Below are 17753 nucleotides of genomic sequence, written 5' to 3'. Positions count from 1 at the left end.
TAGATTTCATGACTAAAAGCTCAAAGACGAAAATGTAGTCTTCTTTAATGTCAATAAAAATTTTGCTGTCGTAAATATTAGAAACACTTCCACCTATGTGGGGGATATGGTCACTAGTGTAACCAGGAGGAGTGGCCTCATTTAAGACAGTAAATCCATCAAGCTTGAACCATGTTTCAGTCAGGCCAATCACATCAACATTACGATCAGTGTTTAGTTCATTGACTATGACTGCCTTGCAAGTGAGGGATTTAATATTAAGTAGCCCTATTTTGCGATGTGAGATATCACAATCTCTTTCAATAATGACAAGGATGGAGGAAGTCTTTACTCCAGTGAGATTGCTAAGGCGAACACCGCCATGTTTAGTAATCTGCCTTTACCATCGGTCCTATTAGCCAAAGTACAATCATTGGATGATAAAATAGACGAGCAACGAGCACGTACAGTATATCCTGCAAACGGGACATTAAAAACGATAATATCTTATGTTTCACTGAGTCGTGGCTGAATGATGACATGAATAACATACAGCTGGCAGGTTTTACGCTTTTTCGGCAGGATAGAACAGGCGCCTCTGGTAAGACAAGGGGTGGCGGTCTATGTATGTTTGTAAACAACAGCTGGTGCACGAAATCTAAGGAAGTCACAAGTTTTTGCTTGCCTGAGGTAATCTCATGGTAAACTGGAGACCACACTATTTACCAAGAGAGTTTTAGTCTATATTCTTCATAGCTGTCTATTTACCACCACAAACCAATGCTGGCACTAAGACAGCACTCAATGAGCTGTATACTGCCATAAGCAAACAGGAAAACGCTCATCCAGAGGCGGCACTCCTAGTGGCCGGGGACTTTAATGCATGGAAACTTAAGTCTGTTTTACCTCATTCCCAGAAGCATGTTAAATGTGCAACCAGAGGGGACAAAAACTCTAGACCACCTTTACTTCACACACAGAGACAAGTACAAAGCTCTCCCTCGCACTCCATTTGGCAAATCTGGCCATAATTCTATCCTCCTGATTCCGCTTACAAGTGAAAACTAAAGCAGGAAGCACCAGTGACTCGGTCAATCAAAAAGTGGTCAGATGAAGCAGATGCTAAGCTACAGCACTGTTTTGCTAACACAGACTGGAATATATTCTGGGATTCTTCCGATGGCATTGAGGAGTACACCACATCAGTCCCTGGCTTCATCAATAAATGTATCAACGACCTCATTTCCACAGTGACTGTACGTACATACCCCAACCTGAAGCAATGGATTACAGGCAACATCCGCACTGAGCTAAAGGGTAGAGCTGCCGCTTTCAAGGAGCGGGACTCTAACCCGGAAGCTTACAAGAAATCTCGCTATGCCCTCCGACGAACCATCAAACAGGCAAAACGTCAATACAGGACTAAGATCGAATTGTACTACACCGGCTCTAAAGCTCGTCAGATGTGGCAGGGCTTACAAACTATTACAGACAACAAAGGGAAGCACAGCCGAGAGCACTGCCCAGAGAGCACTGAAGCACTGCCCAGTGACACAAGCGTACCAGTCGAGCTAAATTATTTCTATGCTCGCTTCGAGGCAAGTAACACTGAAACATGCATGAGAGCATCAGCTGTTCCGGACGAGTGTGTGATCACGCTCTCCGTAGCAGATGTGAGTAAGACCTTTAAACAGGTCAACATTCACAAGGCCGCAGGGCTAGAGGGATTACCAGGACGTGTACTCCGAGCATGCTCTGACCAACTGGCAAGTGTCTTCACTTAACCAATTGATTAATCAGTGTTATTCTCTGAGTTTGTTGGACTTCAAAAGGAAAGTAAATGTAGCTAATGGGTGAACGTTTGTTGGTTGCTGGTTGCCTTACAATTGAACGTTGAATTGTTTTTTTTTAAGACCTGTGTTTTTGCATGTACATTCATTGGTTGATTATCTTATGCTACACCAACATAAGTAACGTACATTTTTCTAAAGTAATCCAATCTGTTAATAGTTGGACTTTTTGCATCTGTTACTGAGATGGCTGTTCCAGTTATTATTGAGACTACCTAAATCAAATAGAAGTATTTCCTGGCAGTCATTGTCAGTGATTAACGTTCTCTGGCTGGATTCCAATTTTTCAAGTTGAATTGTATGTTCACTCTACGTAAAATGAAAAGTTGAGTGAACATTAAAATTCAACTTGAGAATGTATGCTGGTTCAGCTATATGCCAAACATTTTTGCAAACTCACAATCCTATTGCAGTCTGCTGCCTTACAATTGTATATTGATTCTAAGTTTTTTTATAGTGCAGGGAGACAAAATACACCTCTCAAATCAATCAACTCAAAGTGCAATGTAGCCTAGTTTATTTTCAACACAGGTGTATATAAAGTCAAGTTGAATATGAAATGTGTTGATTGATCCATACATTTGTATTACAATGATGAGACTGCTTATCATTTTTCTAAGGAGTCGAGGAGGCCTTGTTTATCAAAACAGATCAATGATCACTCACACCGCCAAAGTAGAAGAAGAGAGGATGAGAAGGGAGAGTACAATAAAGTTGACCATTGCTATGTAGATTAGTTGCCCTTGGCTGGGAAGCTGATCCTAGATCTGTGCCTACAGGCAAGTAGGAGGGAAGATATGAGGGGGAGGCGTTCTCAATTGTAGACACCTTTAGTTAGTTAATGATTGCAGGGCTGGATAGATGAGGGTATAAAGACAAGCAGGGAGCTGTGGCTATCTCTACGGTCACTGTCTTATAGTCACCATGTCTTTCTCAGGGAAATACCAGATGGAGACACATGAGAACTTTGAGTCTTTCATGGAGGCTATTGGTAAGTCTTGCTGTTGGGTTTGTACATTTGATTAGACTTGGTGTTAATTTCAGAAGTTGTAGTCCTTTCAGTAATGATGTTCGATGGTGATTGCGAATGCAATGGTTACTTCTGAGTAGCAAACCCAGGTAGCACACTAGTTTCCTTGGATGTTCTGAGAATGGAAGTGAGACGTAGGCTTTAAAAAAAATGTTTTTATAGGTTCCAGGGAGGTTCTGAGAACATCTTACTATGTTCTCCTGGGAGGTGTTAGTTTTAACAACAAATTATAGGTTATTTCCTGTTTTTTATTTTATTAACTTTCACTGAATGTTTAAGACTTAACACCGCTAGTTTAGTTTGGGTTAACTATTTTGAACTTCCAGCACAGATGGGTTTGTTTGAAAATGATTTGCTTAGGCATTAATCATTCATTGTGTCAGTGAGATTCAAACCTATGCTCTTCTGTCCTCTATCCATGGAATTAATCCACTGTGCTTCCAGGATGGAGTTGTCATGCATTAGTTTTGTAACTCATTGAAAGTGGATAAATGTAGTCTGTTCACATACTATTTCAACAGGAACAAGCACTCAGTAAGATCAGGTGTGGCCAACTACTGTGGTGTACACTTGGCTTTTGTTGAAGCTGAGAAAGGAATGTGTGTTTAGTAATTTTGTTTAATGTTCGTTGTTTTTGTATGAGAAGTTCTTAGTGTTTTGAGAACATGACTTTGAGAACCTACAGAACATTATGTTGAAGTACTGAAATTCCCACACGAGTATATTTAAAGTCAGCTGAACAACTTGAGAACATTCCCAATGTAAAATGACTAATGTTCCTAGTACTTCACGTTAAATTAAATGTTTGAACTTTCAGGAAATATTCTGATCCCATGAAATGCCAAGAAAATAACATTTTGTCAAATTCCTTAATGGGAATGTTCCAAAGCCAAGCGACTGTCCTGCACCATTGCCAGAATTTGGTATGCAAAATAACCACGCCCTAAAACGTATGATCCTCAGAATGTTGTGTTAGCTGGGAATGCATTCAATGTTTGCATTCAGTTCATTGTTGCCATATTATAGTGCATCAGAACTTTACTTCAGTAGTAATAATTCAGTTTTCATGTCCCACTTCATTAACTTTTGTAGTACTAAAAAGCACAGTATATGACTCACTCGTTGCTGCAAACATGTAGGTCTCCCTGATGAGCTTATCCAGGAGGGCAAAGACATCAAGAGCATCTCTGAGATTGAGGAGACTGGAGACCACTTCAAGGTGACTGTCACCACGGGAACAAAGATCCTCACCAACTCCTTCACCATTGGCCAGGAGACGGAGCTCGAGTCGCCGACCGGGGAGAAGGTCAATGTGGGTGGCGCATGTCACAACCCAACCATGAGTTTCATACATGTAGCCTGGATTTATCCATCTCCCTACATATACAGCCAGTATCTAACTAAACGTTCAGCTGATGTGGGGTCACTATGGTTAGTTAGTTCAGGTCCCAGTGATGTTGTGGGAGGACTGACTTTCTTTGGCAGAATCTCCTCTGCTCTCCGGGCACTAGGCTCACAGTTGCACTATTATAGCAGTTTACGTCTCAAAAGCAACTCACACACCTGATGCACACTGTCACACTTTTTTTTCTTCATATATGGCCATCCAACTTGGGCCTGTTAAATTGGTGCTAGTTGACTGTAGTTGGTGACCACTGCTTTCAGAGCTAACCATTGACCTCTCCTGTTTCAGTCTGTGGTGACGAGGGAAGGTAACAAGCTGATGGCCTTCTTGAATGGGATCGAATATGTCACAGAACTTACAGACGCAAACACCCTCGTCAACGTGAGTCCGGGGCATATGGCTGGGGGTTCACGAAGCGACACTATTTCAGGGTTAATTTATACCATTAACAAAATGGGTAGTCTTTGACAGTGCCGTGAATGCAATTCAACAGTTTGCTGCCACCAATGTCCTAATTACATGCTGACCCCACCGCTCGCGTCGCAAAATAAATCTACCGTTTATTCAATCATGGCAACCACACTGCTCGCGCGCCTCAGCAAGCGTCTGCGTGGCCAGGTGCTAAAATGGAAGTTAGATCTATTTGTGATGCTCAACATGCTGCAAGTCTGGCCTCTCCCATCTCATTGGTTCTTAGGTGCATATACCCATGTGGGTGATTGGAAGATGAACTTTGAGGGGCACACTCTGGTCAGTTGTAATGTTGTCAACCTCCATATAAGGAAGGAGGCGAGATGAAGAGAAACAAACTCCGTTTTCTGTGAATTGTCAGGGTAGAGGACCTTGTGCATTTCATGTAAAATAACAACCCAATGTTTATATACCAGGACAAATTGGCTAGCTAAATTGCCATAAATGTTGAATTATTTCTGCCCCAAATTAATATAAATGTTTCTGAGCTTGTTTTGATATTTCAACCTGCATGTCCTGATCGCTTCTAGTGTGGGTGAACAAAATCAATGTGCGAACGAGTGCGTCCGGTTTGGTAAGCATAGTGTACTGGCATGGATTTATTGAATAATGATTACAGATGCTTTCTCTTTTCAGACCTTGACTCTGCCTGGCATCTCATACAAGAAGACCAGCAAACGAATGTGAAGATCTATTGCAGTCTTTGGATTAATAAAATGTGAAGGGCATGGAATGGTCTGGTCTCAGCATTTCATATCAATGGGTAGAACTTCAGGGGAAAATTGAGGTTTGTAATGAGGCAAGGTTTGAGTTGGCTGAATGTGAAGACCTCAGTGGGATTCATTAGAATAGCTTAGTTCGGTAAACAGTACACAATGTCCAAAGTGGGTTTTCTACATTTGCTGCAAATCAGTCACATTAAAATGTGAACCCAGCAGTGTAGAAAATAAGGCTTTGGTAGTGTGTTGAGGGCTAAAGATAAATATTTATTATATTCAGAACACTATATAAAGAAACCTAAAGGTCACGTTCTGCAGGCTTCACAGAGCAATACAAAAACAAGATCCCACCACACCAGCTGGAAAAAACCCTACTTAAATATGATCTCCAATTAGAGACAACAAGGACCAGCTGCCTCTAATTGGAGATCATCCCAAACAAAACTTGAACATAGAAAAACACGCCCTGACCTACTCTACCATAGAAAATAACATCTTACTATGGTCAGGACTAGACAGTAGTTCCGTCTAGTCTGTCACAATATGGGTAAGAATCCTACCACAGTTGGTGCATCAGTTTAAAAGCAGATTGCTCAATTTCCAGGTATTTTTGCAAATCAAGTTTCAGGCAATCTAGTGTCTGTTTTTTGGACATTGCTTTCATTAGTTCCACCCCAGTGTCACTGACAAGGGGCTAAAGGTGCACCATTTAAGGGTGACTTGTTTCCCAGCTGGTTGGAAAAGCTAAGGACCCTGGGACTAGACACCTCCGTCTGCAACTGGATCCTGCACCTCCTGACGGGCTGCCCCCAGGTAGTAAGGGTAGGCAAACAGGTCTGACACACTGATCTTCAACACTGGGGCCCCTCGGGTCTGTACTCCCCGTTCACCCACGACTGCGTGGTATAACATGACTCCAAAACCAAGTTTTAGGTGCACCACAACACCAGTGGTAGGCCTGATCACCGACAATGAGACCTGACCTCTTTGTAGACGACCTGGCAGTGTGGTGCCAGGACAACCTCTCCCTCAATGTGAGCAAGACAAAGGAGCTGATCGTGGACTACAGGAAAAGGCGAGCTAAACAAGCCCCCATTGACAGAGCGGTTCGAGTTTCAAGTTCCTTGGCGTCCACATTACCAACCAACTATCATGGTTCTAACACACAAAGACAGTTGTGAAGAGGGCGCAACACCTTCACCCCCACCCCCTCTGTTGTACACTGCTGCTACTTGCTGTTTATCTATGCAGTCACTTCACATATGTACAAATTACCTCAACTAACCTGTACCCCCGCACATTGACTAGGTACCGATAGCCTCGTTATTCCTACTTTAATTTTTTGTAACTATATTTGGTGAATATTTAATCTTGAACTGCGCTGTTGATTTAAGGGCTTGAAAGTTAGCATTTCACGGTAAGGTGTACACTTGTTGTATTTGGCGCATGTGACAAAGTTTGATTTGATGTGTCATGGACTTAGGAATTGAAGGGTTGATTTGTCTGACATGTTTCTTTACACCTGGCGCCATAGGTTCGTTCATGCTTATTGGCTAGTTCTTCAGCGCCTCCTCCTGTGTGGAAAATGACACTCATTCTACTTAAACTTCCTTTACTCCACTGTCTTCATAACCTAGGCGGGATCATGTCATAAAAATGCATTTGAATCTTGTAGATCATCCTGTGAGTTTCATGTCTTACCTCAAGGTCTTTGTGTGGGTTCTCTGCAAGATGGCATAGGCCTTACACATCATGCAGTGTCCCACCTATCTTCCCTGCCTGCCAGTGGGGCACCCCTGCCTTCATTGTTACCATCCCCAGAGCGGTGTTAGGATGGTATAGTTGACTGTCAAAGTAATATTGAGCCATTTATACTGCACAAATATAAACGTATTATGTCAAGTCTTTTCATGTGCTGAAATAAAAGACCCCAGAAAGGTTCTCAAAGTGCACAAATTTGTATACATCCTTGTTAGTGAGCATTTCTAATTTTAATAAGCTAATCAATCCACCTGACAGGTGTGGCTTATCATGACAAAAGGCCACTAAAATGTGCAGTTTTGTCACAATGCCACATCTCAAGTTGAGGGAGTGCAATTGGCATGCTGACTGCAGGACTGTCCACCAGAGCTGTTGCCAGAGATAAAAATGCTCATTTCTCTACCATAAGCCCCCTCCAATGTCATTTTAGAGAATTTGGCAGTACGTCCAACAAGCCTCACAACCGCAGACCACGTGTAACCACACCAGCCTAGGACCTCGACATCCGGCTTCTTCACCTGCAGGATCGTCTGAGACCAGCCACCTGGACAGCTGATTAAACAGGAGTGTTTATGTCTGTAACAAAGCTCTTTGTGGGGAATGACTCATTCTGATTGGCTGGGCCTGGCTCCCGAGTGGGTAGGACTGGCTCCCAAGTGGGTGGGCCTATGCCCTACCAGGCCCACCCTTGGCTGCGCGTATGCCCAGTCATGTTAAATCCATAGATTAGGGCCTAATTAATTGATTTCAATTGACTGAATTCCTTATATGAACTGTAACTCAGTTAAATTGTTGCATGTTAATTTTATACTTTTGTTAAATATAGTTATTTGCCTCTTTATCGCTATTGACCACTCCTATGAACTAAAATCGGCTATCTAGTCTATAATGACTAGACTCTTTCCCCATGTCAGGGCTTTTTAGGTTTTATGCTAGGGGGCTTCGGGAATGCAAACGTGGTATGTAAGGGACAGGTGGAGTATCATGCACTCGGTGGTTAGAAAAGTGAAGGCGCAATTCAGGGAGGGAGTTGACTTGTGTGTCCTGCTCCATCCTTTATTTTGTATCTCAGAGGGCTGCAGTGTGGACCAATCTTGGAAGGCCGAGGTGGAAGCTGACAATCAAATCAGCCAATCAGAGGGCAGCAACTCTGGTGACATTATCCTCAGGCTCCTGGACTTAGCTGACCACAGCCTTCCTTATCGAGTCCACCAATGAGCTGCAAGTGATGCTAGGGTTCCATGGGGGTCACTTGAGAGATTGGTTGATAGGATTTGTAGTTCAAAGTTACCTATTTGTAGTTCCTTGTACAGCCCACCTATTTCACCCACCCATTTACTGACCTCCTTCTTCAGTATATAGGCAACATCACTGGAAGGGAACTAGCTCAGAATTTCACTCTTTGACATTTCATGTATGTCAAATATTGGAGTTAAATTCTTAGCTAGATGGGACTCTGAGCACTCAAATAAAATCAAATGAGAGAATCGAACACCTAGTGTTGTGGGGGCGGGAGGCAACAAGGCTGAGTATAGCCCACAAAGATCTCCTCCACTGCACGAGCCAGAAGGGGCGCAAAACCGAACAGGAAGATCATGTTAGTGACTCAACCCACTCAAGTGACGCACCCCTCCTAGGAAAGGCATGAAGAGCACTAGTAAGCCAGTGACTCAGCCCCCGTAATAGGGTCAGAAGCAGAGAATCCCAGTGGAGAGAGGGGAGCCGGCCAGGCAGAGAGAGCAAGGGCGGTTTGACGCTCCAGTGCCTTGCCGTTCACCTTCGCACCCCTGGGCCAGACTACACTCAATCATAGGACCTACTGAAGAGATGAGTCTAAAGTAAAGACTTAACGGTCAAGGCCGAGTCTGCGTCTCTCACATCGATAGGCAGACCTTTCCATAAAAGTGGAGCTCTATTGGAGAACGCCCTGCCTCCAGCTGTTTGCTTAGAAATTCTAGGGACAATAAGGAGACCTGCGTCTTGTGACCGTAGCGTACGTGTAGGTGTGTACGGCAGGACCAAATCGGAGAGATGGGTAGGAGCAAGCCTAGGTAATGCTTTGTAGGTTAGCAGTAAAACCTTGATATCAGCCCTAGCCAGTATAGAGAGGCTAGCACTGGAGTAATTTGATACAAATTTGGGGTTCTAGTCAAGATTCTAGCAGCCGTGTTTGGCACTAACTGAAGTTGAATTAGTGCTTTATCCAGGTAGCTGGAGAGTAGAGCATTGCAGTAGTCTAATCTAACAAAAGCTCGGATTAGCTTTTCTACATCATTTTTGGACAAAAGGTTACTGATGTTTGCAATGTTACAAAGATGGAAAAAAGCTGTCCTTGAAATATTCTTGATATGTTTGTCAAAAGAGAGATCCGGGTCCAGAGTAACGCCAAGGTCCTACACAGTTTTATTTGAGACGACTGTACAACCATCAAGATGAATTGTCAGATCCAACAGAAGATCTCTTTGTTTCTTGGGACCTAGAACTAGCATCTCTGTTTTGTCCGAGTTCAAAAGTAAAACATTTGCCGCCATCCACTTCCTTATGTCTGAAACACAGGCTTCCAGGGTAGGACATTTTTGGGGCTTCACCATGTTTCACCATGTTTCATCGTAATGTGTGTCGTCCGCATAGCAGTGAAAGAGGTAGAATATATAGTGAAAACAATAGTGGCCCTAAAACGGAACCTTGAGGCACACCAAAACTTACAATTGATTTGTCAGAGGACAAACCTTTCACAGAGATGAACTGATATCTTTCCGACAGATAAGATCTAAACCAGGCAAGAACTTGTCCGTATAGACCAATTAGGGTTTCCTATCTCTCCAAAAAATGGTGTTGATCGGTAGTGTCAATGTCAGCACTAAGGTCAGGGAGCACAAGGACAGATGCAGAGCCTTGGTCTGACGCCATTAAAAGGTAATTTACCACCTTCATGAGTGCAGTCTCAGTGCTATGATGGGGTCTTAAACCAGACTGAAGCGTTTCATATACATTATTTGTCTTCAGGAAGGCAGAGAGATGCTGGGAAATATTATTGTTATTATTTTTTCAGAGGAATAGGATATTCGATATCGGCCGGGTCAATGTTTTGATTTTTCAAGAGAGGCTTTATTACTGCCACTTTTAGGGAGTTTGGTACATATCCGGAGGATAGGGAGCCATCCATTATGTTCAACATAGGAGGGCCAAGCACAGGAAGTAGCTCTTTATACTACTGAGTTGGAATAGGGGCCAGTATGCAGCTTGAAGGTTTAGAGGCCATGACTATTTTCATATGTCAAGAGATACAGGATTAGAAAACTTGAGTGTCTCCATTGATCCTAAGTCCTGGCAGTTCTGTGCAGACTCAGGACAACTGAGCTTTGGAGCTTTGGATTCAAAGAGGAGTGCGTATTTTGCTTCCTAATGATCATGATCTTTTCGTCGTAGAAGTTCAGGAATTCATCACTGCTGAAGTGAAATACATCCTCTCTTGGGGAATGTTGCTTTTTAGTTAGCTTTGCGACAGTATCAAAAATACATTTAGGATTGTTCTTATTCTCCTCAATTAGGTTGGAAAAATAGGATGATCGAGCAGCAGTGAGGGCTCTTCGATATTGCACAGTACTGTCTTTTCCAAGACTTCCAGTTTGGTGGAGCGCCATTTCCGTTCCAATTTTCTGTAAGCTTGCTTCAGGGCTCTGATATTTTCTGTATAGCAGGGAGCTAATTTCTTGTGACAAATGTCTTTTGTTTTTTGGGGTGCGACTGCATCTAGGGTATTATGCTTGGTTAAATGTAGATCCTCAGTTAGGTGGTTAACCGATTTTTGTACTCCGAAGTCCTTGGGTAGGTGGAGGAAGTCTGGAAGGGCATCTAGGAATTGTTGGGTTGTCCGAGAATTTATAGCATGGCTTTTGATGATCCTTGGTTTGGGTCAGAGCAGATTATTTGTTGCAATTGCAAACGTAATAAGATGGTGGTCCGATAGTCCAGGATTATGAGGAACAACATTTAGACCCACAATATTTATTCCACGGGACAAAACTAGATCCAGGGTATGACTGTGGCAATGAGTAGGTCCGGAGACATGTTGGACAAAACCCACTAAAAAGTGATTGAGTAGGCTGCATAGATTTCATGACTAAAAGCTCAAAGACGAAAATGTAGTCTTCTTTAATGTCAATAAAAATTTTGCTGTCGTAAATATTAGAAACACTTCCACCTATGTGGGGGATATGGTCACTAGTGTAACCAGGAGGAGTGGCCTCATTTAAGACAGTAAATCCATCAAGCTTGAACCATGTTTCAGTCAGGCCAATCACATCAACATTACGATCAGTGTTTAGTTCATTGACTATGACTGCCTTGCAAGTGAGGGATTTAATATTAAGTAGCCCTATTTTGCGATGTGAGATATCACAATCTCTTTCAATAATGACAAGGATGGAGGAAGTCTTTACTCCAGTGAGATTGCTAAGGCGAACACCGCCATGTTTAGTAATCTGCCTTTACCATCGGTCCTATTAGCCAAAGTACAATCATTGGATGATAAAATAGACGAGCAACGAGCACGTACAGTATATCCTGCAAACGGGACATTAAAAACGATAATATCTTATGTTTCACTGAGTCGTGGCTGAATGATGACATGAATAACATACAGCTGGCAGGTTTTACGCTTTTTCGGCAGGATAGAACAGGCGCCTCTGGTAAGACAAGGGGTGGCGGTCTATGTATGTTTGTAAACAACAGCTGGTGCACGAAATCTAAGGAAGTCACAAGTTTTTGCTTGCCTGAGGTAATCTCATGGTAAACTGGAGACCACACTATTTACCAAGAGAGTTTTAGTCTATATTCTTCATAGCTGTCTATTTACCACCACAAACCAATGCTGGCACTAAGACAGCACTCAATGAGCTGTATACTGCCATAAGCAAACAGGAAAACGCTCATCCAGAGGCGGCACTCCTAGTGGCCGGGGACTTTAATGCATGGAAACTTAAGTCTGTTTTACCTCATTCCCAGAAGCATGTTAAATGTGCAACCAGAGGGGACAAAAACTCTAGACCACCTTTACTTCACACACAGAGACAAGTACAAAGCTCTCCCTCGCACTCCATTTGGCAAATCTGGCCATAATTCTATCCTCCTGATTCCGCTTACAAGTGAAAACTAAAGCAGGAAGCACCAGTGACTCGGTCAATCAAAAAGTGGTCAGATGAAGCAGATGCTAAGCTACAGCACTGTTTTGCTAACACAGACTGGAATATATTCTGGGATTCTTCCGATGGCATTGAGGAGTACACCACATCAGTCCCTGGCTTCATCAATAAATGTATCAACGACCTCATTTCCACAGTGACTGTACGTACATACCCCAACCTGAAGCAATGGATTACAGGCAACATCCGCACTGAGCTAAAGGGTAGAGCTGCCGCTTTCAAGGAGCGGGACTCTAACCCGGAAGCTTACAAGAAATCTCGCTATGCCCTCCGACGAACCATCAAACAGGCAAAACGTCAATACAGGACTAAGATCGAATTGTACTACACCGGCTCTAAAGCTCGTCAGATGTGGCAGGGCTTACAAACTATTACAGACAACAAAGGGAAGCACAGCCGAGAGCACTGCCCAGAGAGCACTGAAGCACTGCCCAGTGACACAAGCGTACCAGTCGAGCTAAATTATTTCTATGCTCGCTTCGAGGCAAGTAACACTGAAACATGCATGAGAGCATCAGCTGTTCCGGACGAGTGTGTGATCACGCTCTCCGTAGCAGATGTGAGTAAGACCTTTAAACAGGTCAACATTCACAAGGCCGCAGGGCTAGAGGGATTACCAGGACGTGTACTCCGAGCATGCTCTGACCAACTGGCAAGTGTCTTCACTTAACCAATTGATTAATCAGTGTTATTCTCTGAGTTTGTTGGACTTCAAAAGGAAAGTAAATGTAGCTAATGGGTGAACGTTTGTTGGTTGCTGGTTGCCTTACAATTGAACGTTGAATTGTTTTTTTTTAAGACCTGTGTTTTTGCATGTACATTCATTGGTTGATTATCTTATGCTACACCAACATAAGTAACGTACATTTTTCTAAAGTAATCCAATCTGTTAATAGTTGGACTTTTTGCATCTGTTACTGAGATGGCTGTTCCAGTTATTATTGAGACTACCTAAATCAAATAGAAGTATTTCCTGGCAGTCATTGTCAGTGATTAACGTTCTCTGGCTGGATTCCAATTTTTCAAGTTGAATTGTATGTTCACTCTACGTAAAATGAAAAGTTGAGTGAACATTAAAATTCAACTTGAGAATGTATGCTGGTTCAGCTATATGCCAAACATTTTTGCAAACTCACAATCCTATTGCAGTCTGCTGCCTTACAATTGTATATTGATTCTAAGTTTTTTTATAGTGCAGGGAGACAAAATACACCTCTCAAATCAATCAACTCAAAGTGCAATGTAGCCTAGTTTATTTTCAACACAGGTGTATATAAAGTCAAGTTGAATATGAAATGTGTTGATTGATCCATACATTTGTATTACAATGATGAGACTGCTTATCATTTTTCTAAGGAGTCGAGGAGGCCTTGTTTATCAAAACAGATCAATGATCACTCACACCGCCAAAGTAGAAGAAGAGAGGATGAGAAGGGAGAGTACAATAAAGTTGACCATTGCTATGTAGATTAGTTGCCCTTGGCTGGGAAGCTGATCCTAGATCTGTGCCTACAGGCAAGTAGGAGGGAAGATATGAGGGGGAGGCGTTCTCAATTGTAGACACCTTTAGTTAGTTAATGATTGCAGGGCTGGATAGATGAGGGTATAAAGACAAGCAGGGAGCTGTGGCTATCTCTACGGTCACTGTCTTATAGTCACCATGTCTTTCTCAGGGAAATACCAGATGGAGACACATGAGAACTTTGAGTCTTTCATGGAGGCTATTGGTAAGTCTTGCTGTTGGGTTTGTACATTTGATTAGACTTGGTGTTAATTTCAGAAGTTGTAGTCCTTTCAGTAATGATGTTCGATGGTGATTGCGAATGCAATGGTTACTTCTGAGTAGCAAACCCAGGTAGCACACTAGTTTCCTTGGATGTTCTGAGAATGGAAGTGAGACGTAGGCTTTAAAAAAAATGTTTTTATAGGTTCCAGGGAGGTTCTGAGAACATCTTACTATGTTCTCCTGGGAGGTGTTAGTTTTAACAACAAATTATAGGTTATTTCCTGTTTTTTATTTTATTAACTTTCACTGAATGTTTAAGACTTAACACCGCTAGTTTAGTTTGGGTTAACTATTTTGAACTTCCAGCACAGATGGGTTTGTTTGAAAATGATTTGCTTAGGCATTAATCATTCATTGTGTCAGTGAGATTCAAACCTATGCTCTTCTGTCCTCTATCCATGGAATTAATCCACTGTGCTTCCAGGATGGAGTTGTCATGCATTAGTTTTGTAACTCATTGAAAGTGGATAAATGTAGTCTGTTCACATACTATTTCAACAGGAACAAGCACTCAGTAAGATCAGGTGTGGCCAACTACTGTGGTGTACACTTGGCTTTTGTTGAAGCTGAGAAAGGAATGTGTGTTTAGTAATTTTGTTTAATGTTCGTTGTTTTTGTATGAGAAGTTCTTAGTGTTTTGAGAACATGACTTTGAGAACCTACAGAACATTATGTTGAAGTACTGAAATTCCCACACGAGTATATTTAAAGTCAGCTGAACAACTTGAGAACATTCCCAATGTAAAATGACTAATGTTCCTAGTACTTCACGTTAAATTAAATGTTTGAACTTTCAGGAAATATTCTGATCCCATGAAATGCCAAGAAAATAACATTTTGTCAAATTCCTTAATGGGAATGTTCCAAAGCCAAGCGACTGTCCTGCACCATTGCCAGAATTTGGTATGCAAAATAACCACGCCCTAAAACGTATGATCCTCAGAATGTTGTGTTAGCTGGGAATGCATTCAATGTTTGCATTCAGTTCATTGTTGCCATATTATAGTGCATCAGAACTTTACTTCAGTAGTAATAATTCAGTTTTCATGTCCCACTTCATTAACTTTTGTAGTACTAAAAAGCACAGTATATGACTCACTCGTTGCTGCAAACATGTAGGTCTCCCTGATGAGCTTATCCAGGAGGGCAAAGACATCAAGAGCATCTCTGAGATTGAGGAGACTGGAGACCACTTCAAGGTGACTGTCACCACGGGAACAAAGATCCTCACCAACTCCTTCACCATTGGCCAGGAGACGGAGCTCGAGTCGCCGACCGGGGAGAAGGTCAATGTGGGTGGCGCATGTCACAACCCAACCATGAGTTTCATACATGTAGCCTGGATTTATCCATCTCCCTACATATACAGCCAGTATCTAACTAAACGTTCAGCTGATGTGGGGTCACTATGGTTAGTTAGTTCAGGTCCCAGTGATGTTGTGGGAGGACTGACTTTCTTTGGCAGAATCTCCTCTGCTCTCCGGGCACTAGGCTCACAGTTGCACTATTATAGCAGTTTACGTCTCAAAAGCAACTCACACACCTGATGCACACTGTCACACTTTTTTTTCTTCATATATGGCCATCCAACTTGGGCCTGTTAAATTGGTGCTAGTTGACTGTAGTTGGTGACCACTGCTTTCAGAGCTAACCATTGACCTCTCCTGTTTCAGTCTGTGGTGACGAGGGAAGGTAACAAGCTGATGGCCTTCTTGAATGGGATCGAATATGTCACAGAACTTACAGACGCAAACACCCTCGTCAACGTGAGTCCGGGGCATATGGCTGGGGGTTCACGAAGCGACACTATTTCAGGGTTAATTTATACCATTAACAAAATGGGTAGTCTTTGACAGTGCCGTGAATGCAATTCAACAGTTTGCTGCCACCAATGTCCTAATTACATGCTGACCCCACCGCTCGCGTCGCAAAATAAATCTACCGTTTATTCAATCATGGCAACCACACTGCTCGCGCGCCTCAGCAAGCGTCTGCGTGGCCAGGTGCTAAAATGGAAGTTAGATCTATTTGTGATGCTCAACATGCTGCAAGTCTGGCCTCTCCCATCTCATTGGTTCTTAGGTGCATATACCCATGTGGGTGATTGGAAGATGAACTTTGAGGGGCACACTCTGGTCAGTTGTAATGTTGTCAACCTCCATATAAGGAAGGAGGCGAGATGAAGAGAAACAAACTCCGTTTTCTGTGAATTGTCAGGGTAGAGGACCTTGTGCATTTCATGTAAAATAACAACCCAATGTTTATATACCAGGACAAATTGGCTAGCTAAATTGCCATAAATGTTGAATTATTTCTGCCCCAAATTAATATAAATGTTTCTGAGCTTGTTTTGATATTTCAACCTGCATGTCCTGATCGCTTCTAGTGTGGGTGAACAAAATCAATGTGCGAACGAGTGCGTCCGGTTTGGTAAGCATAGTGTACTGGCATGGATTTATTGAATAATGATTACAGATGCTTTCTCTTTTCAGACCTTGACTCTGCCTGGCATCTCATACAAGAAGACCAGCAAACGAATGTGAAGATCTATTGCAGTCTTTGGATTAATAAAATGTGAAGGGCATGGAATGGTCTGGTCTCAGCATTTCATATCAATGGGTAGAACTTCAGGGGAAAATTGAGGTTTGTAATGAGGCAAGGTTTGAGTTGGCTGAATGTGAAGACCTCAGTGGGATTCATTAGAATAGCTTAGTTCGGTAAACAGTACACAATGTCCAAAGTGGGTTTTCTACATTTGCTGCAAATCAGTCACATTAAAATGTGAACCCAGCAGTGTAGAAAATAAGGCTTTGGTAGTGTGTTGAGGGCTAAAGATAAATATTTATTATATTCAGAACACTATATAAAGAAACCTAAAGGTCACGTTCTGCAGGCTTCACAGAGCAATACAAAAACAAGATCCCACCACACCAGCTGGAAAAAACCCTACTTAAATATGATCTCCAATTAGAGACAACAAGGACCAGCTGCCTCTAATTGGAGATCATCCCAAACAAAACTTGAACATAGAAAAACACGCCCTGACCTACTCTACCATAGAAAATAACATCTTACTATGGTCAGGACTAGACAGTAGTTCCGTCTAGTCTGTCACAATATGGGTAAGAATCCTACCACAGTTGGTGCATCAGTTTAAAAGCAGATTGCTCAATTTCCAGGTATTTTTGCAAATCAAGTTTCAGGCAATCTAGTGTCTGTTTTTTGGACATTGCTTTCATTAGTTCCACCCCAGTGTCACTGACAAGGGGCTAAAGGTGCACCATTTAAGGGTGACTTGTTTCCCAGCTGGTTGGAAAAGCTAAGGACCCTGGGACTAGACACCTCCGTCTGCAACTGGATCCTGCACCTCCTGACGGGCTGCCCCCAGGTAGTAAGGGTAGGCAAACAGGTCTGACACACTGATCTTCAACACTGGGGCCCCTCGGGTCTGTACTCCCCGTTCACCCACGACTGCGTGGTATAACATGACTCCAAAACCAAGTTTTAGGTGCACCACAACACCAGTGGTAGGCCTGATCACCGACAAT

At 42.6% G+C, this 17753-nt stretch overlaps 2 protein-coding genes across 4 annotated transcripts; both read left to right on the top strand.

The window, feature by feature from the left end:
• The first annotated feature begins 2663 nt into the window (after nucleotides 1–2663).
• On the top strand, nucleotides 2664–5468 carry LOC123730429 (fatty acid binding protein 1-B.1-like). Of its 2 annotated transcripts, none has more exons than XM_082968458.1 (4): nucleotides 2664–2820; nucleotides 3999–4165; nucleotides 4553–4645; nucleotides 5372–5468. In XM_082968458.1, the coding sequence occupies exons 1-4, from the start codon at nucleotides 2754–2756 to the stop codon at nucleotides 5420–5422; spliced, it is 378 nt and encodes a 125-aa protein (XP_082824584.1). In that variant the 5' UTR covers nucleotides 2664–2753; the 3' UTR covers nucleotides 5423–5468. The 2 variants fall into 2 exon arrangements, with proteins under 2 accessions (XP_082824584.1, XP_045563073.1); XM_045707117.1 differs by having other exon boundaries at nucleotides 2665–2820; nucleotides 3999–4171.
• An 8521-nt stretch (nucleotides 5469–13989) lies between these two features.
• fabpl (Fatty acid-binding protein, liver-type) lies at nucleotides 13990–16794 on the top strand. 2 transcript variants are annotated; one of them, XM_045707099.2, is made up of 4 exons: nucleotides 13990–14146; nucleotides 15325–15491; nucleotides 15879–15971; nucleotides 16698–16794. In XM_045707099.2, the coding sequence occupies exons 1-4, from the start codon at nucleotides 14080–14082 to the stop codon at nucleotides 16746–16748; spliced, it is 378 nt and encodes a 125-aa protein (XP_045563055.1). In that variant the 5' UTR covers nucleotides 13990–14079; the 3' UTR covers nucleotides 16749–16794.
• The last annotated feature ends 959 nt before the right edge of the window (nucleotides 16795–17753 follow it).

This window comes from Salmo salar, chromosome 24, assembly GCF_965601325.2.
Source record: "Salmo salar chromosome 24, fSalSal1, whole genome shotgun sequence".
NCBI lineage: Eukaryota > Metazoa > Chordata > Actinopteri > Salmoniformes > Salmonidae > Salmo > Salmo salar.
Note: the sequence above shows the minus strand (reverse complement) of the source record. Positions and strands in the feature narration are given on the sequence as shown.